General features: G+C 46.4%; 11 protein-coding genes across 11 annotated transcripts; 6 read left to right on the top strand and 5 right to left on the bottom strand.

Moving 5' to 3' along the window:
- The first annotated feature begins 678 nt into the window (after window positions 1–678).
- V1508DRAFT_423454 (GPR1/FUN34/yaaH family-domain-containing protein) lies at window positions 679–2,857 on the top strand. Its single transcript, XM_066941168.1, has 3 exons — window positions 679–1,208; window positions 1,947–2,529; window positions 2,580–2,857. Exons 1-3 carry the CDS (start codon window positions 1,010–1,012, stop codon window positions 2,650–2,652), a joined length of 855 nt encoding a protein of 284 aa, XP_066793836.1. The 5' UTR covers window positions 679–1,009; the 3' UTR covers window positions 2,653–2,857.
- Window positions 2,858–3,660: 803 nt separating this feature from the next.
- V1508DRAFT_390754 (acyltransferase-domain-containing protein) lies at window positions 3,661–5,552 on the top strand. The gene is made up of 4 exons (XM_066937930.1): window positions 3,661–4,066; window positions 4,124–4,139; window positions 4,194–4,554; window positions 4,613–5,552. The coding sequence occupies exons 1-4, from the start codon at window positions 3,831–3,833 to the stop codon at window positions 5,230–5,232; spliced, it is 1,233 nt and encodes a 410-aa protein (XP_066793835.1). The 5' UTR covers window positions 3,661–3,830; the 3' UTR covers window positions 5,233–5,552.
- Window positions 5,553–7,807: 2,255 nt separating this feature from the next.
- On the top strand, window positions 7,808–8,280 carry V1508DRAFT_405991 (ubiquitin-conjugating enzyme/RWD-like protein; the record flags this gene model as incomplete). Its single annotated transcript, XM_066938736.1, has 2 exons — window positions 7,808–8,094; window positions 8,154–8,280. 2 exons carry the CDS (start codon window positions 7,808–7,810, stop codon window positions 8,278–8,280), a joined length of 414 nt encoding a protein of 137 aa, XP_066793834.1.
- Window positions 8,281–8,628: 348 nt separating this feature from the next.
- Window positions 8,629–9,939, bottom strand: V1508DRAFT_390749 (uncharacterized protein). Its single transcript, XM_066937929.1, has 5 exons — window positions 9,665–9,939; window positions 9,388–9,597; window positions 9,196–9,329; window positions 9,056–9,139; window positions 8,629–8,999 (listed from the first exon to the last, which is right to left on the bottom strand). The coding sequence occupies exons 1-5, from the start codon at window positions 9,759–9,761 to the stop codon at window positions 8,952–8,954; spliced, it is 573 nt and encodes a 190-aa protein (XP_066793833.1). The 5' UTR covers window positions 9,762–9,939; the 3' UTR covers window positions 8,629–8,951.
- Window positions 9,940–10,179: 240 nt separating this feature from the next.
- Window positions 10,180–14,402, top strand: V1508DRAFT_423435 (EPSP synthase-domain-containing protein). Its single transcript, XM_066941167.1, has 2 exons — window positions 10,180–10,854; window positions 10,904–14,402. Exons 1-2 carry the CDS (start codon window positions 10,264–10,266, stop codon window positions 14,204–14,206), a joined length of 3,894 nt encoding a protein of 1,297 aa, XP_066793832.1. The 5' UTR covers window positions 10,180–10,263; the 3' UTR covers window positions 14,207–14,402.
- V1508DRAFT_423432 (Tim17/Tim22/Tim23/Pmp24 family-domain-containing protein) lies at window positions 14,344–15,615 on the bottom strand. The gene is made up of 4 exons (XM_066941166.1): window positions 15,296–15,615; window positions 15,149–15,202; window positions 14,782–15,081; window positions 14,344–14,721 (listed from the first exon to the last, which is right to left on the bottom strand). Exons 1-4 carry the CDS (start codon window positions 15,365–15,367, stop codon window positions 14,683–14,685), a joined length of 465 nt encoding a protein of 154 aa, XP_066793831.1. The 5' UTR covers window positions 15,368–15,615; the 3' UTR covers window positions 14,344–14,682.
- A 532-nt stretch (window positions 15,616–16,147) lies between these two features.
- Window positions 16,148–17,231, bottom strand: V1508DRAFT_423431 (uncharacterized protein). The gene has a single exon (XM_066941165.1). The coding sequence runs from the start codon at window positions 17,106–17,108 to the stop codon at window positions 16,296–16,298; it is 813 nt and encodes a 270-aa protein (XP_066793830.1). The 5' UTR covers window positions 17,109–17,231; the 3' UTR covers window positions 16,148–16,295.
- A 156-nt stretch (window positions 17,232–17,387) lies between these two features.
- On the bottom strand, window positions 17,388–20,632 carry V1508DRAFT_390739 (Gar1/Naf1 RNA binding region-domain-containing protein). The gene is made up of 2 exons (XM_066937928.1): window positions 19,403–20,632; window positions 17,388–19,349 (listed from the first exon to the last, which is right to left on the bottom strand). Exons 1-2 carry the CDS (start codon window positions 20,405–20,407, stop codon window positions 17,550–17,552), a joined length of 2,805 nt encoding a protein of 934 aa, XP_066793829.1. The 5' UTR covers window positions 20,408–20,632; the 3' UTR covers window positions 17,388–17,549.
- Window positions 20,554–22,838, top strand: V1508DRAFT_237145 (Alg9-like mannosyltransferase family-domain-containing protein). Its single transcript, XM_066936339.1, has 4 exons — window positions 20,554–20,904; window positions 20,976–21,127; window positions 21,181–21,795; window positions 21,850–22,838. Exons 1-4 carry the CDS (start codon window positions 20,700–20,702, stop codon window positions 22,726–22,728), a joined length of 1,851 nt encoding a protein of 616 aa, XP_066793828.1. The 5' UTR covers window positions 20,554–20,699; the 3' UTR covers window positions 22,729–22,838.
- Window positions 22,839–23,354: 516 nt separating this feature from the next.
- On the top strand, window positions 23,355–25,200 carry V1508DRAFT_237159 (uncharacterized protein). Its single transcript, XM_066936341.1, has 5 exons — window positions 23,355–23,845; window positions 23,899–24,396; window positions 24,450–24,598; window positions 24,651–24,827; window positions 24,880–25,200. The coding sequence occupies exons 1-5, from the start codon at window positions 23,656–23,658 to the stop codon at window positions 25,093–25,095; spliced, it is 1,230 nt and encodes a 409-aa protein (XP_066793827.1). The 5' UTR covers window positions 23,355–23,655; the 3' UTR covers window positions 25,096–25,200.
- V1508DRAFT_390731 (WD40-repeat-containing domain protein) lies at window positions 25,150–27,122 on the bottom strand. Its single transcript, XM_066937927.1, has 3 exons — window positions 26,929–27,122; window positions 26,669–26,872; window positions 25,150–26,615 (listed from the first exon to the last, which is right to left on the bottom strand). Exons 1-3 carry the CDS (start codon window positions 27,034–27,036, stop codon window positions 25,305–25,307), a joined length of 1,623 nt encoding a protein of 540 aa, XP_066793826.1. The 5' UTR covers window positions 27,037–27,122; the 3' UTR covers window positions 25,150–25,304.
- Between the last annotated feature and the right edge of the window lie 5 nt (window positions 27,123–27,127).

Here is a 27,127-nt window from a genome sequence, read left to right as displayed (position 1 = left end):
TAATCCAATATCGTCATCAAAACAATTTGGGAAAATATCGTAATGCCACTGAAAAGTTTCATAATATCAAAATGCCGTCGGGCGTCGTACCCATCGTACCCAGTACTACGCATCGTCAGTGGCAGCACTTGAGCATTGACGTCCATTAATCAACCCCGATCCAGCTTATCTTACCTCAAAACATGAGGGTAAAGCCAAAAATACTATTGACTAATTATAGTGTTATTGGTTTACCGCTAAATAAATTGTTAATAGTCAACATTTGATGTATTGTATAAAGACTCTAGACGTTGAGCGCGTGAGGTACGATCGCTGTGTGGGAGGAGGAGAATCTGGCTGGTACCAGGGGTACGAAGCCCGATGGCAGTTTTGATATTATGAAACTTTTCAGTGGTATATTTTATATTGTCCCAAATTGTAAATTTTTAGCCTGTTCGCCCGCTGCGCAAGGACACCTACGTTGTTGAAAGCAGTCCACTCTGATTCGACAGTCCACCCGGCTAATACACCTTCTGTGGCCTCGATCATTGGTCTGCTATACACTCCACACTCTGCGCACAAGACATTCACTAGCTCTGCCACTGCCAAAGATCTCACCCTAAACGTAGCAAGATTAGAATTTGCCTATAACTGCCACTGCCGTTTCCGATGTCATCCACACCCCGCGCTCTGGACTAACTCTACTGTCTCCCCAACCCGGCCCCGCAACTCCGATCGCGGTTTGGGTGCGCTCCCAAAGCCAAATCAGTTAGTTATTTCTCCATCCCTCAGTCTCCACATGACTTCCTTCCCGGCTTCTATCATCCGATCCGATAAAATAACCAACTCCCGCTTTTCTTAAGTTGCACCCCTCACCACCCTTCTAAATTCGCAGTCTCGTCACGGCTTCGCCTGGACACAGCCAACGCGTCATTCATATAAACACAGCATAAATAGTAGCCTTCGTGCAGACTTCCTCGTCGGTTTTCCACAGCCGTTCGCTTAACTGACTGACATCAATATCACTGCCATGACTTCCAACGACTCGACAGCGTCCTCCAGCACTCCTCCCCCGGACAAAGAGGCCATCGATCTCGAGGGCCAGACAACAAACCACAAGGTTTCCCATATCGAGAACCACGCTGCGGACCCTGATCTCATCAAAATTGGTGACGCGTGGGTGTCCAGGCTGGAACTCATCCATGCCTTTGGTGGTACTTTAAATCCTGGTATGTACAGAATTTTTTCTGTGTCATCTGCTACTAGTTGTCGTGATTAATGAGACGGTTTTTTACCTTCGTCAAAATTCCGGTGCTGCACTATTCGTTCTGTTTCACGTTGCGTCTGTCTCTGAGCTGATTGCTGTGCCGGAGCGCACTGAGAACTAAGATTGCCATAGCACACGTCATCCCAGCAAAACTTGTGGCTCTCCAATATCCCAGACGTCCAGACAGTATATATAGATAAATTTGCGAACATATCGTTTTTTGTCAACTTCGTGTGGTGGGGTGCGGAGGCTCTTGCATATATATCGCGGTGTCCGGGCTGACCTCCCGAATTTCTCCGACGCGCTTACTATGAGCACTCCGACCACTCTCCGAAGACTCGCTCAAATCGACATCAACCACGCAGCCACCAGCATGGGGCACTACCTCATTCTGACATATAGCAAATCTTCGCCCCACTCATCGCTGTGAATCCAGCCAGTACCTGGGGGCTGCGCAGATCATGTCGTCGCCCTCCGTCGTGCCGTTCACATCAATACATTGCTTCCTCATATCATAGACCACAACCACATTTTTTTGTCAGATGCCCTACTCCTGCGTGTTTCTCTGCTATTGATTACCCTGAAATATTGCTGAGGCTGTTGTTCCTGAGTTTGACAACGGGCAGCATCAAGAAACCATCATCGTCATCATCTAGATGCAGATGCCACCAACATTGACAAGTAAACTAACTTTTCCCAGGGCTCGCTACCGCTCCGTCCCGCAAGTTCGCTAACCCGGCTCCTCTCGGCCTATGCGCATTCGGCTTGACTACTTTTGTTCTCTGCATGGCCAACGTCCAAGCAAGAGGTGTGACCAACCCTTCCGTCGTAATCGGCTGCGCCTACTTCTATGGCGGCTTCATCCAATTGTGCGCCGGTATGTGGGAAATGGTCCTCGAAAACACATTCGGTGCCACTGCGCTTTCCTCCTTCGGCGGTTTCTGGCTCGCGTTCGGTGCGATCGAAACTGACGCTTTTGGAATCGTATCAGCATACGGCGACGATATCAACGGCCTGAACAATATGCTCGCATTTTTTCTGATCGCGTGGTTTATCTTCACTTTCGGCTTAGTGCTCTGCACTCTCCGATCTACCGTCGCCTTCTTCCTTCTCTTCTTCACACTCGACTTGGCGTTCTTGCTACTCGGTATAGGCCATTTGTATCCTACTGATGGTGGTGCCCCAAACGTCGGTGTCACGAAGGCTGGGGGTGTGTTCGGCTTGTTGTCCGCATTCTTTGCGTGGTATAATGCCTTTGCTGGTTTAGCCACGAAAGAAAACTCGTACGTATCTCTGGTGTCAGCGGTAAATCAGATGCTAACATCGATCGAAGACTTATCACAGTCAGACCAATCCCAATGCCATGGAATCTAGGATACAGGGCCACCAAGACGAAGAGTGGCTAGTGTTTCTTCCGTTCATTGCCATTATTGAATGAATGAAATCTCCATTGACGACTAACGAAAAATGCATTCGTCGATGATGACATGGACATACGGCTTCATTCTGTTGTGTCTGTTCTTGTTCTTTAGTTTCGTTTGATGGAATATGGAATATGAGCCGTGCATTGTCATTTGGGGCACGTACTGTTTGGTTCTATAGTATAGGTTGGCTTGTAATGAATGTCCTTCACAAATGGAATGTATCCCAGTCCGAACTCCCCTAGCAACAGTATTCATTCTGCCTATGTGGATTGCCGTATCTTCTTAAGCTATGGAAAGATCGAACACCATCATACTGCATTGTCTATCCTCCATAACATCCAGACCATTGTTTTCAGCAAATTTCAAGTAGACGACACTAATCAGTAGTTTGAGTGCTCACGATATTGTCATAACACGTGCGTAACAATAAATAAAACCCCTTCATGACGAACAGGTTCTTTACTCAATTCCCTCCCTCACCTCCACAAGCGACGCCCAAACAAATGCAGACATAGCGCAAGGTCTGATGCCACATGAATGCCTAATCAGAACCGCCAGGTTCGCACATTTGCAAACAGAATGATCGGATTTTGTCTGGAGATCACTGGTTATCTGGTCTAGGCTGGTTCGTTCAATGACGTTGCTCCATCGTGGCGATAGAGGAGAATTCATGTCCGCACTTACGTCAATCCTAGCTAATCGAACTTCGTGGGGATCCGTTTCGTCTAGGGTAAACATTTGCGTTTACTCTGTGCATTAACCATATCACATGAGATTTCATCAAGCTTACTTTCCCCACATTTGATATTCGGTACCAATTTTATCGCACCATTAGGGCTCTAACCGTCGAAAACGTAAATAAATGTGCAATAATTACGATATTACTTATTCAGAAGAGGCACGGACAACGCGAACGCTTAGCACTGCGCTGACTGTCGTGGCAAGTGCCATAATCCCGTATCGAGACGCAGCGTGGCTCTTCTAATCCCTCGAGACGCTAAGTAGAGTCGTAAATGCCACCAACGCGCGCTCGGTTACACTCATAGGAAGATAGAATAATTTCCTCTCCGCAATAGTCGGTGCTCATTAATCTTTCGTTCGCTAGACAAAGGCGCGGCCCCTATTAGCTCAACACAGCGTAACGGCTTCGAAGATACGCAATGGCTCCAGCACCCACAGGCGACATCGAGCTCTCATCGCTCGCGAGCTCGACAACGTCGTCCACGACTTCCGCAACAAGTGGCTCAGATCCCGTATCGCCAGTTTCGTCCACAGCTAGTAGCGTCGTTATCAAACGGGCGGCCGCGTCTACGGCTTTAAAACCAAAGCGGCCAGTTGTACTTCAGGCAGTGAGATTCGTGACGTTCGTCATGTATTTCACATCTGCTGTGTTGACGTATGTTAAACTTTTATCACCGCTGCTGGAGATTGACTAACTAATGGATTAATATAGAATAAATTTTACACAGGTTCGTCAATGCTGCGATACAAATTATCATTCGAGTCATGCTGACATTCACTAGCTTCTCGGTTTGCCGATTCGGCTCATTTCCAAAGATTGGTTCCATGCTTACGTCGACTATACAAAGCAGTCATTTGGCCTTGTTTTAGCAACCGTGACACAATGGTGGAGTCCAACTCCCGTTCACGTTGTTGGCGACCGCTCAGTGGCCGGTCTCATGAGGCGCACCGAGGACGGACGATTAGCAACTAAGTTTGGTGATCGTGTTGTATTGATTGCGAACCATCAGATTGATTCGGATTGGCTGTATATGTGGTGGATTGCATACACAGGCAAACACCATGGCAGCATTTACATTATTTTGAAAGAATCGCTTAAGAATATACCGTTTATCGGGTGGGGGATGCAATACTTCCGGTTTAGTAAGTTGAGTCGTACTATTGTACTCTCTTTTGCGGAGGCTCCTAACGTTAGACTTAGTCTTTATGTCACGGAGATGGGAAAATGATGAGTCACGACTGAAGAAATCACTTGGTGAGATAAGCAACGACTCGCAATGGCCTGCATGGCTTCTTATCTTTCCAGAAGGCACGAATTTCACACAGGATGGCATCAACAAGTCCCAGAAATACGCCCAGAAGTTCAATTTACAAGAGCCACAACATCTGTTACTCCCGCGTGCTCGAGGTCTCTACTTCGTCCTCAGGAATCTCAATGTCCCGTATTTGTACGACTGCACTGTCGCATACGAGGGCGTACCGCGCGGCGGATTTGGGCAGGATTACTTCACGCTGTCGTCGATCTACTACCAGGGTCGGCCGCCAAAGAGTGTCCATATGCATTGGCGCCGATTCCCGCGGTCGTCCATCCCTCTTGACGATGAATCGGAGTTTGAGCGATGGCTACAGAAACGGTGGATGGAGAAGGATGAGCTGTTGGAAAGCTATTACGTGAATGGACATTTCGATGGCGAAGAATTGGTCGATACTGAGGTCCGGTTGAAGAAGAAGAGAGAAATTCTTCAAGTGTATGCTGTACCCGTAGCATTTGTTTTGTGCGTCAACGTGGCATGGAAGGCGTGGAGCCTGATTTCTCGGTAGCTGATCGTGCATTGACGCTAGAGGGAGACTGCGATCGAGATCTAGCCGTGGATATCAGGAGCGAATATATGGTCAGTAGCGGGGAGTTGTGGATAGAATACATATATTTCGAATTGATCATGTTCTTGACTCGCCGGGGATTTTGAAATTGTTTCTATCTTGAACATGGAGTAGTACGAAACTAGTAGCTTTATTAAGATTTATGTGTTATGTATTTGATTGATATGCATAGTAGTACAGGCCGTTAGACGAGTGTACGAAGAGAAGGAGACTAGGATAGACAGCTAGGATTACATAATTGATATATTAATATTCGTTTATTAAGTTTCATAATTGCTAAAACAATCTACTATGATCTGTTGTTATGTAACTTAGAATCTACAGGTTCCCCTAGCAAGACAGCTCACAAAACTCGCAAAACCCACAATATTGCGAAAAATAAGCAGAGCATATATGGGAGTATTTGGGCAACGAAAAAGGAGCTTAAATTCCATGTGGGACTTGCACTGTAGAGAAGCATCATTGCTCTACTGTACAGCTGGCTACAACGTGGCAGCATCCAAATTGTCACGAAAAAGGTCAATAATTAATAATATTCAGTGCCTCTACCCTCTAGCCCTCTACATGAAAACCGGTCAGAATTTACTAACATTTTCTATCTGTTTTGTGGTCCGGGTGCCGAAGTTATGTCCTCGCTGTGAACGAGATCTCGAGCTGCGCAGGCAAAGTATATCGCTAGTGTGTCACCGATTCAATATGACTAAATATTAAGCCCCGGGAGTTGGAAAGACGCCGCCAATTATGCGGCTCATGATAAACTGTAAATTGGTGCTCCGCTTTGAGTTGCCCTGTGCGTGTCGCGCTGCGGATTTGCGGCTGCTGATTCTTGCTTGGTTTGGGAACCCTGGCCTTGTTTATTGTTTGCGGGTTCGTTTGTGTGCATTTGTAAATTTTGAGGCTTTGCGCCCTTGAGATTCGGGTGAAGTGCATGACACTGGGAGTAGACTCAGCGTATGTAAGATACGGGGGTGTTACAACGAGTTAAATATTTACGTTCGTGCCTCTGACATCAGAGAGAAGTACAATGTGTCCACATCCACACTCGCCAACTGGGCAATCCAAGGTAACTTTAGATTATTAGATCAAGGACGCAATAGGTACTATAACAGAGACGACATTGGCTGACTTTGGGAAGGACGAAACGCGGAAGGCGACGAACACACAATCTGATATGCGGGAGTTACCTCATACCACCAGTGAACGAGCTCAACAGGCAATGCCCAGACCTCCGTGCGCGGTTCGCGAGAGCGGAAATTATCTCTGACGTTGGATCTTGACTCAATTGGAATAGGAAAGGGTTACGAAAACTTCTGGAAAGAATCTACATGGACGCTATTGAATACAGCGACCGACTCTGCAGGTTTGGATTTGAGCTCTGTGAGTGAATCTCCCAGAAGCATGGAGTCCAACTCATGGCTCTCAATACAAGTCCGCCCGCATATGAGTACACCTCCTCCGAACTCACAGAAAACCTTCTGGCCGAGGTTAATTACTTCGTCGCTATAAACAATGGCCGACGAACAGTAGCTTACAGAAGGAGGCAACAAGATGCGCGCCCGGAAAATACGCCTCTTTCCAAAACGTCGCTGGAGGAAACTCTGAGACAAACGTGGTTCTGGACAGAGCGCTACATAGATAACAAATGTGTAGCGTTGGTACGAGAGGGGATGAAAAAAGAACTGCGTGCTGTTCTACTAAACATCGACACAAAACATTAAGCGATAATGAGAACTATTTAGGTGAATACGAGTACGATTTGATGGACGAGGCGATTAGGGACTTCATGAGAAATTAGAAGTAACGTGGCAGGATGTAAGAAAGACAAGCCATTACTGTGAAGTTCCGATCGAATAAAGATCCAACAGAGAGCCTCTCGGTCCTGAAAAAGAAGTGGAAACCGTGAGCGGTCTTTTATTCATTCATCTTCTCACAGTCAAAAGATCGCCAAAAGACGCTCAAATAATGCTTTGCTTTTTTATGTATTGCGGTTTTGAGTGTGTGCTATTCTAGCTGCGAGTGGTACCCTGTGCCCTTACCCTAATGAGCTCCGCGTAAATAAGTAAGCGCAGCCCCAATTACGGTGCAAACGGAAGCATTGCGGAGCAGTTGCCACCCACCCCAGAAACTCTTCGTGCGGCAGATACGGAAGTGGGCGACTAGAGATTTACCTCTGCCCATGCAGCCATTATTTCGCACCTCACGAGTTTCCTTTGCGTACGGTTCACTTTAGACATTAATTGCTGTGTATTCTGGCAATAAAGCATCTGTTCTAGCTCCTTATATACACGTTACAGAAATGTCAACTACGGCACGCCGAAGATTAATGCGAGACTTCAAGGTAAGTTTCCGTAGTTGGGCTGATGACTCTGTCGTTTTGATATATGTCGGTTTTCGCCTTTTCAAAAGTGACTATGGTGCTTACCGTGCTCGTATATACTGCACTTACTTGCCATTCGAACACATCTCAGATTTAAGTCTGCCAAGGAGGGTACAAGCTAACATACACTCACAGCGAATGCAACAAGATCCGCCAGCAGGCGTTTCGGCATCTCCCGTGTCCGATAATGTTATGACCTGGAACGCGGTCATCATTGGCCCTAACGACACGCCTTTTGAGGACGGCACTTTTAGATTGCTACTTCAGTTTGATGAACAGTACCCCAATAAGCCACCGGTGGTCCGGTTTATTTCACAGATGTTCCATCCGAATGTTTACGCTTCCGGTGAGCTTTGTCTCGATATCTTGCAGAACAGATGGTCGCCTACTTATGATGTTGCGGCAATCCTGACGTCGATACAAAGGTTAGTAGTGATCAATTGGCTCGACTTCTGCAACGAAGGTATGCTGACCCGTGTCCAAGCTTGTTGAACGATCCAAATACCGCCAGTCCCGCCAACGTAGAGGCGTCAAATTTATATAAGGACCACCGAAAGCAGTACGAGAAGCGCGTGCGGGAGACTGTCGAGAAGAGCTGGGAGGAGGCATAATGGCGTTACTGGGTCACAATCATAACTGCTGGGAGAAAGGACAATCACTTGGATTTATGTGAGAAAGTTGAGCGGTGCAGATGCCACTATGATGCCAGGACTTCGATTTGATGAATTAGAATGGTTTAGCATGTGGTTGGTCGGTTACATGGTTTTTCTATTTAAATATTTGTCCTCTTGATGGTCTGCTATAGTTGATCCTTTGTTTGCGCCGCATTGTCGCATATTCTTTTTGTGCCCGGATTATGGAGTTCTATGCTTTGTTTTGTCGTTTTCACCGTTTACAAACGGTATTATTCTGGCTACTTAATATTGTATTATTTTTCTAGTCGGGAATCTGTGAAGTTTGGTATTTGTATTTATCGCGCAAGAGCTTGCTCTTTTGACTAGTTCATCTTTTAGCACAATGATGGCAATGGTTAGATCTCATTCACGGTTTATGATGAATTTTACAGGATAAAAAGCGTATGCTGTGTGCTCGCTGATAGTAGCGCACTATCATACTCACAACCATATTATGTACGCAAGTCTGTCTGATCCGGAACATATCAATATAAAGAACTACAGAGAAGACCAGAATGGTAAACTACTACAAAATTCAATTGCGCAACAAAATGAGAAGAGAGATGATTACGGAAATTTATCAAGACCCGAGCAATCAACATTGAAAACTAAACTAGGCCATCGTAGATATTCAATGCCGAGACAATCGTGGGATCCTACGGATAAGTTAGATTGCCAGCTCTAGTGTCAGAGCAGAGCTACATATACGCACAAGCTTAGATCCTTCCTTGAATTCCTCTAGGGTCAATTCACCGTCGGAATCCTTGTCCATGGCTCTGAAGATTTTGTCCACCCGCTATTGTGGACTTATTAGCAAGTAGTAATCTGAAATATTCTTCGGTAATTGTATACCTTCTGGGGAGTAGCCTCATCTTCCGGTAGCTTCATCATAGATCCTACCATCTTATATATAGCCTCAACAATAGACAACATCTCTTGATATGAAATCTTGCCATCGTTATTCAGGTCATACAATTGGAACGACCCTGCACACCATAGTCAGATAAGGATAGCCATCATGTCTAGGGTGGAATTCCGTCTTACATAGCAACTTTTCTTCGACGGAGCCTCGGGCTGTGATAGACAGAGCACATATGAACTCCTTGAAGTCAATAAATCCAGACTTGTCATTGTCAAATACATTAAAAACATATTCCGAAAAGGAGCTTGGGTCGCCGAATGGGAAGAATTGCTTGTAAATCTTCTGGAATTCAGGCTTGGTGAGTTGGCCGGACGGGCAATCCCTCAAGAAATCTGCAGACTTTCGTTAGTAACTACGCAAGAGTGCAGCAGCTGTAAATCGAAATTACATCTATGTTACCTTTGTACCATTGCTGAAGTTCACGTTTATCGAAATAAGTAGACCTCTGGAGTTCCTGGAGCTGGTCGTGCGTAAGCTTCGACTGGGCCTTTCCCATAATGATCTTGCGCCGAATTGACAGCGACAACTGAAAACTAGGTACGTGTACTGCCGGTCCTATATAATGTGCGAAGAGTGATGGAGTAGGTTCAGTAAATGGTCGATAAAGCGACTTCGGATAGATCACAGATAGGCTGAGCTCGTAATATTCACAGGCGGCCCTTGGAGTCGCCAAGCCGGCGGAGCAATACATGACGAGAGGCCGACTCGCCGCGCTGCTGTTTTTGGCGAGCCGAAGGTGGCTGTGCTCAGTCCTGAATTTTGCTTAATAAGGCATTTTCTGCAGTTCAGGGGTCATACCTGAACTATTACCGTTTCGTCACAGTCCGTCATGGTCACTCTCGTATGCACGTGCATTTGTTTTGAGTTGAGTCACACTTTCCCCCGGTTCAAGAAATTTATTTCTCACCCAACAATTGGCAATTATCTAAGCTCTCCTTTCTGTTTCGTTATTGTCCTCCATTACATTGACGGCATACGCATACGCACACGCACACGCAATGGCTCCTACAGTTGAGCCTACGCGCGTTACGATTCTTGGTCGCGACTCGATTGTCGTCGGTTACAATCTCATTCGCGAATTGGTCGCCGAGGTACTGAAAGATGTGGCATCGTCAACATATGTCTTGGTTACCGACACCAACATCGGCAAGCTGCATCTTGCGGCATTTGTAAATGCGTTCGAGGATCTCACTAAATCCTATGACGAACCGCCACGATTCATTTCCTATACAGTGCTGCCGGGAGAGAAATCAAAGTCGCGAGCAACAAAGGCCGCAATTGAAGATTGGATGCTTGAGAACCAGTGTACCCGCGACAGTGTTTTATTGGCTCTCGGTGGCGGTGTTATTGGGGACATGGCTGGTTACGTCGCGGCCACATTTATGCGTGGAATCAAATTTGTTCAGATCCCAACTACGTTGTTGTCCATGGTTGATTCGTCAATTGGAGGGAAAACTGCGATCGACACGCCTAACGGCAAGAATTTGATCGGCGCGTTCTGGCAGCCACAGCGAATTTTTGTCGATCTGGCATTTTTAGAGACCCTACCTGAGCGGGAGTTCATTAATGGGATGTCGGAGATCATTAAGGTCGGTAACTTGCAAATTTGTATGTCCCGCTACATATTAACAGTGGTAGACCGCTGCGTTTTGGGATGCAAAGGAGTTCGAACGTCTAGAAAACAATGTGGACGAGTTCTTGACCGCGTTCCGGAATCGAGATCCTGCTACTGGCCATGTGGACTTGTCGCCAATTCAGGACATGCTTCATTCATTGCTTGTCGGCTCAATTCGCGTCAAGGCTTATGTTGTGTCGGCTGACGAGCGTGAAGGTGGCCTCCGCAACTTGCTTAACTTCGGTCACTCAATTGGCCATGCGTATGAAGCTATTTTGACTCCGCAAATTCTCCATGGCGAATGCGTTGCAATTGGTATGGTAAAGGAAGCTGAACTTTCTCGTTACCTGGGTCTCTTGTCAGATTCCGCGGTGGCTCGTATCACAAAAATCCTCACGGCTTATAGTCTGCCTATCTCCGTCTCTGATCCCATGATTCGGAAACGTACCAACAATCGTCCGACTCCAGTTGATAAGCTTCTCAAAATTATGGCAGTCGACAAGAAAAATGCAGGCGCGAAAAAGAAGATTGTTCTTCTGACTGCTATTGGCAAGACCTACGAACCTAAGGCTTCAGTTGTTGCAGATGACGATATCAGATTTGTTTTGTCACCAGACACTATTATTCATAACACGTCGCTTCCATCTAGAATGCAAACTACCGTTACTCCACCCGGATCGAAGTCTATTACCAACAGGGCACTGCTTCTTGCTGCTCTTGGATTGGGGGCATGTAGACTGCACAATCTGCTCAGATCCGATGACACCGAGCACATGATGACCGCTATATCTCAGCTTTCTGGTGCTGAGTTTTCGTGGGTCAAGGATGATGCTGACGAAGATGTTCTCGAGATTAAAGGCCGAGGCGGTGCATTAGTTGCGTCGACAGATGAGATCTACCTTGGCAATTCAGGAACGTCGTCTCGTTTCCTGGCTGCTGTTGCCACACTTGCACAGCCATCAGATAAGACGGAGACTTTAGTCCTGACTGGAAATGCACGAATGAAGCAGCGACCTGTCGCTCCTCTTGTTGACGCTCTCAGGAGTAACGGTGCTTGTATAGAGTACCTGGAATCTTTCGGCAGCTTACCTCTTCGCATCACTGCTGGCAAGCACCTAAAAGGCGGACGGGTCGAACTGGCCGCTACTGTGTCGTCCCAGTATGTCTCTGCGATCCTGATGTGTGCACCGTATGCTGAATCACCGTTGACTCTGGCGTTGGTGGGTGGAAAACCAGTTTCTCAGCCGTACATTGATATGACAATTGCCATGATGGCTTCTTTCGGCGTTAAGGTAACTAAGTCAGCTACCGAGGAGCATAGTTACGAGATTCCCAAGGCAAAGTATACCGCACCTACTGACTATGTTGTTGAAAGTGACGCCAGTTCCGCCACTTATCCTCTTGCATTCGCCGCTATCACCGGTACAACTTGCACCATTCCAAATATCGGCTCAAGCTCTCTTCAGGGGGACGCCAAATTTGCTGTTGAAGTTCTGGCGCCAATGGGTTGCGAAGTAAAGCAGACGGCACAGTCGACGACAGTAACTGGACCAGATAATTGCAAACTCAAACCTCTCAAGTTGATTGATATGGAATCTATGACCGACGCGTTCCTTACTGCGAGCGTCCTTGCTGCTGTTGCACACGACGGTTCCGAAAAGTCAATTCCAACGCAAATCGTAGGTATCGCAAACCAACGAGTGAAAGAGTGCAATCGTATCGCGGCGATGGTTCACGAACTTGCGCATTTCGGTGTCTCTGCGGGCGAGCTGAAGGAAGGTATCGAGATCTATGGAAAATCATCTCCTTCTGCATTGACCTTGCCACCAGAAGGTATTTGGACGTATGACGATCATCGCATTGCCATGAGTTTCAGTTTATTGGGGATCGTTGCTCCGGGGCCTGTTTTGGTCAAAGACAAAAAATGCGTTGAAAAGACTTGGCCCGGCTGGTGGGACTCATTGGCTCGCAAGTTCGATGTTAAACTTGTTGGATATGAGGAGCCACTCTCTACTGCTACTGCTCGGAAAATCTTGAAGCCGAACAATAATCGCAGTATTCTGGTCATCGGAATGCGTGGTGCTGGGAAGACGTCCGTGGGTGGATGGATAGCCGAGGCGCTAGGCCAGAAGTTCCAGGATCTTGATCAATACCTCGAAGAAAAGTTGCAGCTCACGATTCCTGAGATTATCAAGAATGACGGATGGGAGGGCTTTAGAATGTTCGAGCTGGATGTGCTCCAGGAAGTACTTCAGAAATGCCCATCTGGCCACACTTTTGCTTGCGGAGGTGGCATCGTTGAGACTACTGAAGCGCGGGACATTCTGCAGAAATACATAGCAGATGGTGGAATAGTCATTCACGTGCACCGGGACGTCAGGCTGATTATTGAGTATTTGTCAGTTGACAAGACGAGGCCATCCTACGTCGATGACTTATTCGCTGTTTGGCAACGCCGCGAACAGTGGTTCGTGAACTGCTCCAATTATATGATTTACAACGCCGAATTGTCCAAGCAGGAAGATATCGAGCGGGCGAAACATAATTTGCGGGGACTTCTTAAGACGATTACCGGTGCCTCGACCACTCACGACGAGATTCTAGCGAAGCCGAAGTCGTTCTTTTTGTCGCTCACATATCCTGATGTGTCAGTGGCTATGCAAGATATAGACAAGGTTATCGAAGGCTGTGACGTATTGGAAGTACGGGTTGACCTCCTCCAACCTGCGCCGCATTCGCAAACACCAAATCCCACATTCGTCCAAGAGCAGATTGGTCTCATAAGGAAATACACTGACATTCCGCTGCTCTTCACTGTTCGAACTGTTTCTCAGGGTGGAAGGTTCCCTGACAATGAAGTTGACAAGGCGCTTGAACTCATGCTTCTTGCATTGAAGCTGGGAGTGGCATATATTGATGTAGAACTTAGCTGGCCGCCACGTTTAATCCAGAAGGTCGTCGAATCACGTGGGTTCACTAAGTTAATCGCATCCAATCATGATTTCAGTGGAACTTGGAAATGGGGAGGGCTAGAATGGCAGACTAAGTATGATGAAGCGATTCAAGGCAGCTGGTGCGACGTCGTCAAGTTTGTTGGGTTCGCAGGCTCCCGCAAAGACAACATCGCATTGGAAGAGTTCCGAGCAACGCATACCGAGAAGCCATTGATTGCAATCAACATGGGCGAGAAGGGAAAGCTGAGCAGAGTTTTGAACTCGACGTTGACCCCGGTGACGCACCCACTGTTGCCTACAAAGGCTGCGCCAGGACAACTTTCGGTGGAAGATATAATGACATCAATTGAGTTGATTGGAGATGTGGAGTAGCCGGATTGCTGAATAGAGAAATTAGAGGCCACATAATTGCAAGAATATGATAGGATCATTAACTTTCTACAAAGTCGTAGAAAAGTTATGTCTTGCAGTGCTCCTCACGTTGTATATATGTAATGATATATATATTACACGATAAGTTCTTGCTCTCCATGAATATCCATATTTATTCTCATTTAAATAGCCCATCTCATATCAAATATATATCTTATCTGTTCAAACTAACGATATATAAGCCATCCGGAACTCTTGATGATCCACCATGTGCCGTCCGTTACAAATTATTGAAGGTGAAAAGGGTGAGGACAGAAGCGGTACGATTGAATATAATACAGGAGGAAGTACGCGAAATGCGGAGATACAAAACACACTCGATAACTTCAAAACGAAACATAACCAAAACATGATAATGACAACCACGTAAACAGCTGTAAAACAACCAATGGAAATTTAAAGGCCCTGATGTACTTTTACGCGGCAAGGGGAACGCCGCTTTCCATATCCGGGAGCTGCATATTGTTAGCGCCTGGGATTTATATTGCAAGAACCGCGAGGATCACAAAACATACCTGAGGTTTACTCGCCCGGCTCATATATGAACTCATTGCAATACCGACTCCTTCAAATACCGCCAACAAACAGCCGCAAGTAATCGCCGAATTTCGGGCGTGCTTGAAACCACCACGCATAGCAAGTGCGCCACCAGTGCAGAAGCCTGCTAATATAGGATTGAAAGGATCTTCTTTTCGGCGAATGCCCTTGATCGCGCAGTCGAAAATCGAGAACACGCCACCCCATGAACCAAAATTGCCGCCGACCACGGGAGCACGAGAGCGGATGGCGGCAATGGCGCCTGATCGTCGCTCACCCTGCGGGAACGGTTAGCCACTTCTGGCGAATGCTAGCAGCTAGCTAGTATATGTAAAACAAACATACAGATGGTGAATTTCTGAATCCTTTAATTCCGTGCCAAATAGTTCCACCAATAACCTACATGCTGATGTCAGGAATCCGTACGAAGACGAGGTCCAGCTACCCCACAGAGCATTAAAGGCCCTGATACAACCTCATTATTATACATACACCCATAGAAAATGCTCCGCCAAAATCATTGATAATGACGATTGGACACGGATCTCTAGTATGGTCTGCCATATTGTGACGTGGTGTTTATTACGTTCCCGAGGATCTTGTCAAGTCGATTCAGCGGCGCTAAGTTACAAACGACTGCCTGCGAATGTGAACGTTCGCCAAGTAAAATTAATAATTCTCCGGAATAAAGCGGTCGAGCACGGCTGTTGGTTTATATTTTCTGCTTGTTATAAATGCTGCTTGTTATTAATGCCGACGCAAACCAGCAAAAGAAATTTTTTGAAGGTTTTGCCCCGATGGCGGTGACTACTACGCGGCGACGCCTTGGGAGAAACCTGCGATTGCACGAGTCGTTCTGGGGTCGTTTACTCGTCATCACATGTATCACTCTGTCATTATCTATTCTTGCCGGATAGGTATTTTGGTAATTGCCACTTCAAATACGCGCAAGATTTGATAGTAAATTGCTCGGTTAGGGAGGCTTAGGTACGACGTGAAACAGTGCAAATTCGAGAGGGACACAAATAATAGAACGAGATTGCCAATAAATTGACCCAATCATGCTACAATAAACAGTACAATAATGCTCGTTCATTCTTCTGGCTTTCAACCCGGTTCCGATTATACTTTATGGTCTTTCTAAGAACAAAAAAGTTACTATTCAATGCGCAATCTGATTATACATGCGTTTTAATTATAACTCATCCCAAGCAAAACTCCATTAGTGTATGTACCGTACCACAATAATGAAACTATACATATATCAATAGTCCTCAAAATTCTACCTATACTCTATACTCTATACTCTGTACTCTGTACTCTATACTCTATACTCTATACTCTATACTCTATACTCTATACTCTATATATACGCTATACTCTATACTCTATACTATGACCGTATAGTCTACACTCTATGCTATACTATACTCTATACTCCACTTCAATATGCAAAAATATTTCTAATCGTGTGCCGATAACCAACTACCTTCTAGTCGGCATTCACGGCTGTAGATTTAGCCTGGTCTAAATGTAAAGTCCCCGCCACTACATGGCCAACCTTGTGCTCAAGGGCAACTTCCTTGTCAATTGCCTGTTGCACTGAAGCTTTCGACGAGAAAGTGAGCCACGAGAGATACGCTTGCCAAACAACGCTTGCAGCAGAATTAACCAATCCTCGGAAATGGGGCGGCACAACCGTGAAGTTGAGAGCCACGATGTTCGGCCAGAACATGCAGCCGTTCATCCATGCGATTGGTACCCGCTGTTTCAAACGATTGATAATCTCATTCGGGTCAAATATGCCTTGAGAAAGGAAGCCAGTGGTCAAGAAAGAGGACAAGAAAAACGGCGCGAAACAGAGCTGGTTGGCAACGACCTTCATGGCGACGGAAATAACCTTATTGCTGTGATTAATATTCTTCGCCATGAACTTAACCCACGTAAAAGTCGGAAGAGATAATACAGATCCAGTAATCATGACTTTGAAAGTGCGTAACAGTGAATATTCCTCATCAGGCGTCATTAAAAGCTGAGAGAGAGAGTCCCCGATAAGACCGACAACCAGACTTTGCAGTGCTTGAGTAGTATAGGGTCTCTTGTCATGATACCGTCTGTACGATTCGAAAACAGTAGAAAAGCTGAGACATCCGTGCTTGAGTGAAGCAGAGGATCCACACGCTGACGCTGATACGGTAGCCTTGGAAGGAGGCGTCGTGATGACATTCCTCCAGCGTATGAAACGGCTGACGACATAAGCATCCTTGGGCAAGCCGCGCGTGATGCGATAATATCGGAGGAACATTTCAAGTGTGATAGCGGCAATCCGAGTAGTAGACGAGCACGCTACAGATTGAAAATCGTGAGACGCATTGGTTACGAGTTCAAGATCCGAAACTCGTCTAAGAATGACTACATGCAAGTTAACTTCCGACGGGATTAGCAGGGTGGCTGCCGGGAAATGTAGGGGTCTGGTACCAAAGTCCGATATCGCCGCGGTTTACACTGCACATGACAAGAATTTCCTGGCGGAAATATCGAAGCTCCATATCACACACGTCTACTAATAGGTCATCATCGGTCATACTTTTCCGAGCGCTTGATAATAGGTATATTCAAACACACACCAAGTAGCATTCTACAAGGTATACTTCAACAACAAATATTTACAGTAAATGAAAAGCAAGTAGTACAGCAGATAGTATGCCGACGGACGTAAAGTAAGATCAAGTGTATGAACTACGAATCACCGATTTCGCGGATCCCGAGGATCGCCACTATGTCGGTGGCCATGGCCCTGATTTTGATTACCTTGTAGCATTCCTAGCAAGTTCAACTGATATTGCGCCTGAGCAAAGGCGTCTTGCGAGCTTGAGGGGGCCGGGGCTGGTGCACGCTCATGTGGCACTGAAACTGTGGGGGATTGCTGTTGCTGCTGTTGTCGTCGAGCGTTCACCTGCATCTGTTGCAAGATTGCCTGAAGCTGCTGTTGCAACTGACCTTGAGTCTGGTTATAATACTGGTTCTGTGGTTGAGGTGCAGCCGGCGGGGCAGGCGCTTGAGCAGCTTGTTGCTGCTGTAAAACATGCTGCTGTTGTTGCTGAAGCTGCTGCTGCAGAAGGGCCAGATACGACGGTTGTGGATCTGACTGCTGTTGTGGAGGGGGAGGTGGAGGTGGCTGATACTGCTGTTGTAGCGGTCTGGGCGGCTGCTGTTGCTGTTGTGGCTGTTGCAACATGCCAGAAGCAAATTGCGCGAGAAAGGCAGGATTGACATGAGCACCAGGTGGGAGTCTTTGGGCAATATTCTGGAAGTTCTGCTGGCCATACGGAGGGTGAGATTGCGATGGCTGTTGAGGTGCAGGTGCAGGTGCCTGTCCATTGAAGTACGGACTAAGGCTCGGGAATTGCTGCAGAAACGCCGCGGTATTTAGATCCTGCGGCATGGGCTGTGGTAACTCTTGTAGATGTGAAGGTCGATATGGACCCTCATTGCTTTGTGCAGGGGAATTCGATGTTGCCTTCCCTGGTCTACCATCACGCTTCTGAAGATATTCACGCGCCTTAAGTTCCTCCTCACGATGCCTCTGCCGATTTGTTCTGTCCCTATCTCGACCCCTTTCACGTGCTTTTTCTACATCCCATCGTCGTTCATCTCGCTCATGCCGCTCTCTCTCCTCTTTCCTTTTCCTTCGTCTACGACGCTTCTGGCTGTTCGTTAGTGCATCCCCAGAGCGGGACATCACAGGCGAACGAGAACCATTACTGGGGGGTGGAGACAGGGAGTCGCGATCAGCAAACAATATATCTTCCGCTGCAGGTCGAGAGCCCATTACGGAACCCTCATTATTTGGCCTCACTTTCGGAAATGGAGGCGAGTGACTCATTAGCAGTGATGTCGGCCTGGCGAGAGGCTTATAGGGCTCATCGTCATAACTTCGTGGAGCTCTGGGGGCACCTCTAGGCACTGCAATCGGAGAATGCGACGGTTTATCGGCATCATGGCCATCCTCACTCCTCTTATCTCCATCTCCATCCTGATTAGAATCATAATTATTATGCGCAGATGCGACATCCAAGGCTGATGGCGGCGCAGGTACCGGAATCTGTGATGCAAGCTGATCTAAGAAATCTGTGTCCTGATCAGCCAAATCCGCGAAAGAATAGGGCTCCGTATTAGCAACGGGAAGGGGTTGAGACGGTCTTGGCGTGGTAGGAGACTGAGTTACTTCCAAATTCTTATTTACTTGGTGAGGGTCCTTTATATGAGCTGCTCGCTTGCGTGTGTCCTTCTGCCGGCGTTTGAATTCGGCCTCAGCCTCATCATCCGAGAATTCCTGCTCATTCTCGTCAACCTCTTCATCATTCCAATTGCTGGCATCGCTGCCCTTCAATGCTTTGATTGCTGCAGTGAACACAAAAGTGCTAAAACGAGGTACATAGAAGACCTCCTTGTTGATATGAGACAAATAATTGGATGCTTCTGAGTCAGTGTTGAACTTTACAGAATAGATTGGCTTCTGAACAGGCCCAAGCGTCTCATAAACCTTTTAAACTCAGTTAGTTTCATGGTCATTAAGCAATAGCAACACTATCATACCCTTCCGAATGGGCTTCGGTCACTAAATACAAGAATAGAATCTTGATCTAAGACCTGGTATTCGCCAGACGTAAGCGCTTTCACAATTACCGTCTTTCCCACGACACGCTCTATCACACCGAGCTTCTCGATAAGCTCTGTGGGCGATATATCCACGTCAACGGGCTTAACTGGAACTTCCACAATCTCATTCTTCGTGCGCAATGGTCCAGTATCCAGCTCTTCTTCGTCAATATCATCTTCGTCTGTTCGAGTGGAAGTAGCAGGTACAGCATTGTCCTCGTCATCCGAGCTCGACCCTGACTCAGAAGAAGACTCCTCTATCTCACCCTCGTCCTGGCCGATTTCGGTCTTAACATCCGCGTCCGCAGGGTTTGCTGCCTCTATCTTGATAGCTGTGTCCCGGCCAGCACTGCCACCGATAGTCGCAGGGGCCCCGCTCTCAGCTTGAGGCTCGTCAATCACAAAAGGATGCGGAGCCAGGGCCAGCACGTCATCATCGCCCCCAATTTCCTGACTTACTTGGCCTTTGTTGTCTTCATCGGATTCGTATCGTACAGATGCGTCAGGATTCATTAATGCCGCCTCGAAACTCGACGAGGCAGGCGCAGCAATTCCTTCTGCTTCTGGGGACTGATTCGCCACCTCCGTCACATCCGTGGCTGAGGGCACATCATCTTCATTCATGGACGGCGCTACTACAGAATGAGTCTCAGATTCTGCTCGAATCGAATCTCCTTCAGCGCCCCCTTCCATTTCATGCCCTGCGGGCGCAGCCGGCGTCCTGTCTTCGACTTCCATGCCGGCTGTGGCCTCGCTAGGCGCCTCACCGTCCCGAGTTGGTGCCGGTAAGTCTCGAGTCGTATTACTGGATGGTACCGCTACAATAATTGTATCTCCTAGATCGTCCGCTTCGGCTGCTGGTATTGGAGCAGGAGCCGCGGGTTCTGGGATTGACACTAGCGCCGACCCCTCTGATTCGACGGGCAACGGAGTGGAATCCATATGTGCCAGGTGTATTCGCTTAGATAGTCTGCGTTACAGCACTAGGAGAAGTGAATGTATCAATAAACTTGACTGATCAGATGTGGAGTGGGAAATTTTTTGCGCGCTACAAAGGTTGCAAAAAAATGTGTGCCTTCGCTAAACTTAGCTGGAAGAGATTCCACGATTTCAGTATTGGTGTTACGCCCGCCGTGACTATAACTACGTCCTAGTAATGTTGTGCTCTGCAATCATCAACAGCCTCATTACAGCAATGGTCTTTGCATGCAATTAAATTCTCATTTTCCCACTCATGCCTGACGTGGTAACGAGCATATCAAAGCATCGCAAGCCGGTATCAACACCCGTTTCGGAGCTAGCGGAGGATGAAGACTTGGATCCAAGGTCAGGGCTAGAAGGACCTGCGGGAGCCGCAAATCTCACGATTGCATTTGCAATTGCTGTGGCAATACGCACAATATGTGCTCATTATAGTATTATTCCAGACTGCGATGAAGGTACGACCGCTTGGATAGTGACGCAAATCAATTGGCGCATGTTTGGGGACACGAGTATCTGACGGATCTAGTGTTTAATTACTGGGAACCAACTCATTATCTTACACATGGATTTGGTCTCGAGACGTGGGAGTATTCACCTGTCTATGCTATTCGTAGTTGGGCTTACGTTGGAGTACACAGTGTCATAGTGTACATATGTCGATTCTTGGGCATGTCGGAGGTACGGATCAATGCGCTGTCGCGATGATCCTTGTAACTAATTGCTCTCCATAGGCTAATCTATTTTTCGCCGTACGGACATTTCTCGGGTCATTTTGTGCGTTCTGCGAAATAAACTTATACGGCTCAATATGGCGGAATATATCGTCGAGAGTAGCAAAATTCTTTCTAGTATTCTCGGTTGGTGCCGCAGGCATGTTTCACGCGTCAGTAACTTTCCTGCCGTCGTCATATTCGATGTATTTCACCATGCTCGCCTATTCACATCTTTTGGATGACAAGGCTCGCTACGCGCCTCAGCGTGCACTATTCATGTTCGCAATTAGTGGGATTCTGGGGTGGCCATTCGCGCTGGTAGTTGCTGTACCATTCCTGTTGAACTTGGTGTGGACAGTGTTTGTGAATCCTCAGCGGCGACGCACGGTATACGGAATTTCCAAAGTCATTGGATACTCTTTAGCCCTTCTGGTAGTAGTGGTCGCTATTGATTCGTTTGCATTCAAGAAACTGCAGATCGTGGCACTCAACATTGTTTTGTACAACGTATTTGGGACAGAAGAGACTGGACCTAATATTTTCGGCACTGAACCATGGACATACTATGTCTCGAATTTAATACTGAATTTTAATGTTATTGCATTCCTCGCGTATGCCGCCATTTTTGTGTGGGTCAGTTCAATATTTATTTTCTCTTGGATCGCAGATGGAACTGACTTCGTCAAGATTATTCGGAGCACCGTGCAATCATCAAAAGCCGTCATCTACCCCTACATTAGCAGTGGAAAACTTTTTAGCATTATTTTTCCGTTGTTCTTGTGGACTGCCATTTTTTTTGCTCAACCGCACAAAGAAGAGCGATTTTTCTATGTAGTGTATCCGCTACTGTGTCTCAATGCAGCAATAGCATTTGATTCTTTTGTTGCCATTTACAAAGCTGTGCTGAGAAAATTTGGATTTTCAAAATCTGTCATTGCTGATTGGACATCTTGGACGCAAACTCTACTCCTCTTGGTTGCGATTGTCCTCTGGTATTCAAGGATTCTGGCACTACATTCATTCTACTACGCCCCTTTGGAGGTATACGGAGGTTTATTCAACGTCACTACGGTATCTGGTATGGCTTCTTCAGATCCGTTGAATGTGTGCGTAGGTAGAGAATGGTACCGATTTCCATCGTCCTACTTCCTTCCAGAAAATATGCGATTGAAATTCATTAAGAGCGATTTCAATGGAATGTTACCTACTGAATTCGCTGAAGGCGTCAGTTGGTACGAGGGAGCCTCTCTGAGTCCGGAGGGACTTAACAATGAAAATCGGGAAGAGACAAGTTTTTACTTGAGCATCGACGAATGCGATTACCTTGTCGACTCCAACTTTACTACGGCCAAAGAAGGAACTTTTGAAAAACAGTTTATTTCTGATGTGGAGAATTGGGAGATTGTCCAATGTGCACCATTCTTGGATAGCGATCATAGCACCCTTTTGGCGCGAGTTATTAAGCTTCCTAATTTTATTGAGAGCCTGATTCCTGCGGAAGCGACGTACTTCCATCGCGAATGGACGTCGTATTGCTTATTGAAAAGCAAAATAAAATCAACGTGAGGATGTGTATCATATGTATAAATAATGTGGTAATTATTAGACAAAATGTGTGGTTAACTTATAAATGATTAGCACCTACCAAATTTGTCAAAACTGTGTTTTTGTCAGCTAGTGAGTAAGGTCTTGTTCATTCAAATGTGAATGTTCGTATAACGCTTAACTAAAGCTCACATACGTGAACGAGCATTCGTAACGGTAGTATGATATTGGAGGAATTTATATGGTGCTCCATATGATTGAACAATCATACCACGTAACAAAAGCACCCAGGTCCTTATTATCTGAGCATCCCTTGTTCTGGGCCGGTACCTCCTATCTCGAACCAGCCCAAATATTTGCAACACGAAAGTTAACGATAAGCCCCGGCTATGTTGTAGTCAGACAAGAACAGGATGATGCCCCTGCACCCAAGTTGAAACGAGTTGCAAAAACGCAAACGAGAGATCGTGCTGTTGACGGGACAACTACTGGACCACGAGTGCGTATGAACGCGCACATGAATGAATTTTACGTAAGTGCAAGACAAACTCAAGGGCTGACGAGCATACTGGTATGGTTTCGTTTCGAAAATGCGAAATTGTGCTAATTCTTTTTTCCCCCCGTTCTCATCCGCTGATCTTCTTTTATTTAACGGAACGTAACGATAAGCCCGGCATTGACAAAAAAGGCAAAGCGATCCCTAGATAGCACGTGACCACAAGATGAGCTCGGGGGCCTGAGCCGCATTAGCCTTCAATTTCTCCTAATCGAGGTAAAACATGCCTTCAACGAACAGCGCAGACCGGGCCCTATCTGAAGTCGTGTTCATATAACACTCCGTCTCATGCGACGCTGAATCGGGAGCGATTGATTTCTTCGCGTTGCCAGCATTTATATTCTTATTTTGCGACCCAAGTATTGGACGATCACTGAGTACGGTAAAGAGCAATGGGTGTTATCACGGATGTTGCAGACTATCTTAGATCCACCGTGCCTAAGGAATTCCTGGGGATTTGCATGGCCGTGATCGTTCTTCTGCAGATATCGCGTATTACCTCGAAATTCTTTTTCTTCTCTGAACAGCGAAAACCAGCTACGGCTTCGGAGACTCCTTGTAAAGATTTAGATAAGTCTGAAAGTATGTCGTCTCGTGGGCTAAATTAATCTAATCAACTAACTGTCGTGTTCTAGCATGGACGCCAGTAGATTTTAAGACCCCTACTCCCGAGCGGTATCCAAACTGGGACGTCAATTCAACCAAGCCTCTTCCATACCGTCCGTTCAAACATAATTATCATGTCACTATGGGGATCCGCAACATGAACTGGGACGACTGGATTGAGCTCGATAACGAATTCTTGAAGTACCACAAACGCAAATGCGAACGCTTGGCTGAACGAAGAGAAAAGCTCGTGATCACGGCGCCTGATGCATATGATGCTGCCATAGAACTTCTGGAGGAGTTTAGAGAATGGCTACCTGCACGCTACCCGACCCTGTTCAGGCGTACAAATGTTGGAATTGATAACTTGGTTACGGGCGAGAGCTTTAATATCGTTGAGCGGCCGTTGAAGGATAACGTTGATCCCATGGAAATTGCGGCGAAACTGGTACAAGATGATCTAGCTATCATGATGCCAGGTGAAGACGGGCAGTATTACTTGAAATCGGCGTGTATTTTGTTGGCAGGTATTTAACGGTACCACGATGATAATAATTGCGTGTATTAAAAAATTTTCTAGGATTCTGGAGACTAGCTGATAAGTTCGGAATGCCTCTGTCAGAGATCCACACGTCTGGCGATGTCCCCCAATTCAAGGAGAAGTTGCAAATGTCCATGGAGAGATTCTTTGTCCGGATGCGAGTCGATAAGCCTGTTGTGCGGAACAACGTAAGTAACACAGTTTAATCATCTCTGTACGTCTATGCTAACAACTGGTCAGTATTTCCTTCAAACCGACGACGACTTAGGATGGTCTACTGCCATCGGACCTGAGGATAATGACGATATTGGATGGGATGCGGCTGAACATGCCCATGATATTACCAAAGTGCACTTCCGATCCGAGAGACAATCGCTTCGCCGACTTCCTAAATCTGGGGGAATTGTTTTCACAATTGTGAGTATTATTGTATCTGCCTCTCCAACCTTATATTTACTTAGGCTTATAGCGCACGTACTTCGTACCGATTACCGAAATTGCAAAGGAGCCATATGTTCCTGGTCGCCTTGCTGACGGTATTCGAGCTTGGAGTGATGATGTTGCCCGGTATAAAGGCAGGCGAAAGTTCGACAACATCGTCATTGACTATTTAGACGAGCAGCACAAGAAACAATTAGCAGCAGGTTTATCTTTGGAGGAAGAGCCAAGTCAGTATCCGTTTTAGTAGACATGTGACATTTCGTAACGACTCTTCAGTCTCTGAAGACAAGATTGGTATATAGAATTTTGGTCTCTTTTCACGTCTGTCCTTAGCATTTTACACAAAACTATCATACATAGTAATACCAGAGTGCGAATAGACATTTTTACCTTTCCTCGCTGCCCTGAGTCCATACAAAACTTTGCGCAATATCAGCATCACCACTATGACATCTATTGTGACTTTCCAAACCGCGCAAGCGCAGGACCCAGTTTTCGCTCGTCGACTGGCAATCCTTTCCGCCTCTTCAAGCTATTCTGACGCATTCGCTTCTCCTTCTCCAAAGCAGCCTCAACGCGTAACTTCCGCTCGTCAATAACATTCTTCGATTTCTTTCGCAAATACCGACGAAGAGCAGAGTTCTTTCCCCGCATCTTGGCCTTCGGTTGTAATTTAGCATCAGCATTGCTGATCTTTTTATCAGTCTCGTCTGTAGTCTCGAGGACAAGAGCTTGTTTTCGTTCCTCAGGCGCACGAGGATCAACGTTGCCGATGAAGTTAGGGTCCAGTGCAATCATCTCCGGCTTTAACTTGTTGAGTAGACCATGAACTTCGGCTTCTCGTCGCTGCTGAAGGGTTTCGTACGGATTAATCTCCAGCGCATCGAAGTTCGGCTCGCCTGCCCCTGGCACAATTAAACTAGTGAAGCCCTCGTCGTGGCCAAACCCAAGAACATCGTCAAACGGACAAAAACGAATGTCGTTGACAATAGATCCGGGACTTAAATGCGTCATATATGGTGATTTTTGTTTTGTTCGGAAGGCATCTTTCCAAATAGTAACATGCGGTCCCCAACTTACAGCTAGGAGCCCTCGATCACTGATATCCAACGCCGTTGGTGGTGTAGGTGTATAATATGCGTGAACTTCTTTGTACATTCGAACATCCCAAATCTTTAACTGAGCATCGGCTCCAGCTGTGGCCATATAACGTCCGCCTCGATCAACGGAGATCGCTCGAACTGGTCCCTTGTGCGACAATATCCGGACAAGCGACGTGGAGGTGTTTGGAGCCCAAAGCGAGACCGTTCCGTTAGTGTGTCCAAGATGAATGATAGCGTTGTACGGATTCTGTGTCATGGAAGTTGTTGGTCCCATCTTCGTTCGGAACTCACAAACTTGTTCGCCAGTAGAAACGTCCTGGTACTTCAACCACCCAGCATTACCGACAGTTGCCAACAAGAAATGATACGGCAGAAACTCCATATTGGTAACCTCAATATGCTTCTTTAGGCAGTGTATTTCAGTGCCAGACTTATCGTAAATGTAAACATATTTCTTCTGAGCTACTGCAAAGTACTGATCGTTATGTAGATATTTAACGTCACGAATTGTCTCGTTGAGGTGTAACTCAGTATCCAGGGCGCCCTCTCGGAAATCAAAGGCCGCAACATGCCCTTTTCGTCCGCCTAACAGTAATTTTCGGCCATTTCGCATATAGTCGATTTCATAAGGGCCAAAATGCTCTAGTTTAAGTTCAAATCCCTATCCGTCGTGTCAGCTCACATCTTTCTTCTCTTAAACGCCGAAAATCATACCTTATGGGCCGTCGTAACGTCAACATGCTTTAGTAACTCGTCTTGTGTAAATTTATATGTCTTTTCCATCCCCTCGGCTTCTAAGAAGCCCGCATCTTCCTGCAGTAGCAGTTCTGTAGATTTGGCTGCTCGAATTGCATCTTTGTACTTTTGATCTGTCCTTTTGATATTTGCCCGCAGCTTTCGGTCCTTAATTCTGACATTCTGATTCTTGTTATTAGCATCAACTCAACTCGTACGTACTGCATGTAAAACAATACCCTATTTGTCAGTGTCCTGCTATAAATCGATCCCAAGATATCTAAGGCACCATTTGTCGTTCTAGCCTCCGTAGAACCTATACGTTCTGACGTTTCAACCGCAGACATATTTCAACTCCTATCCAAGTAATCAAAATAAAGTGGATGAGTCCAAAATTCGTTGTCTGGTATGAGTGAATATCTCCGGTTTGATGATCTA

This window comes from Lipomyces doorenjongii, assembly GCF_038497915.1.
Source record: "Lipomyces doorenjongii strain NRRL Y-27504 unplaced genomic scaffold V1508scaffold_58, whole genome shotgun sequence".
In the NCBI taxonomy this organism is placed as follows: Eukaryota; Fungi; Ascomycota; class Lipomycetes; order Lipomycetales; family Lipomycetaceae; genus Lipomyces; species Lipomyces doorenjongii.
The sequence above is the reverse complement of the archived record's forward strand: the minus strand, read 5'-3'. Positions and strand labels throughout refer to the sequence as shown.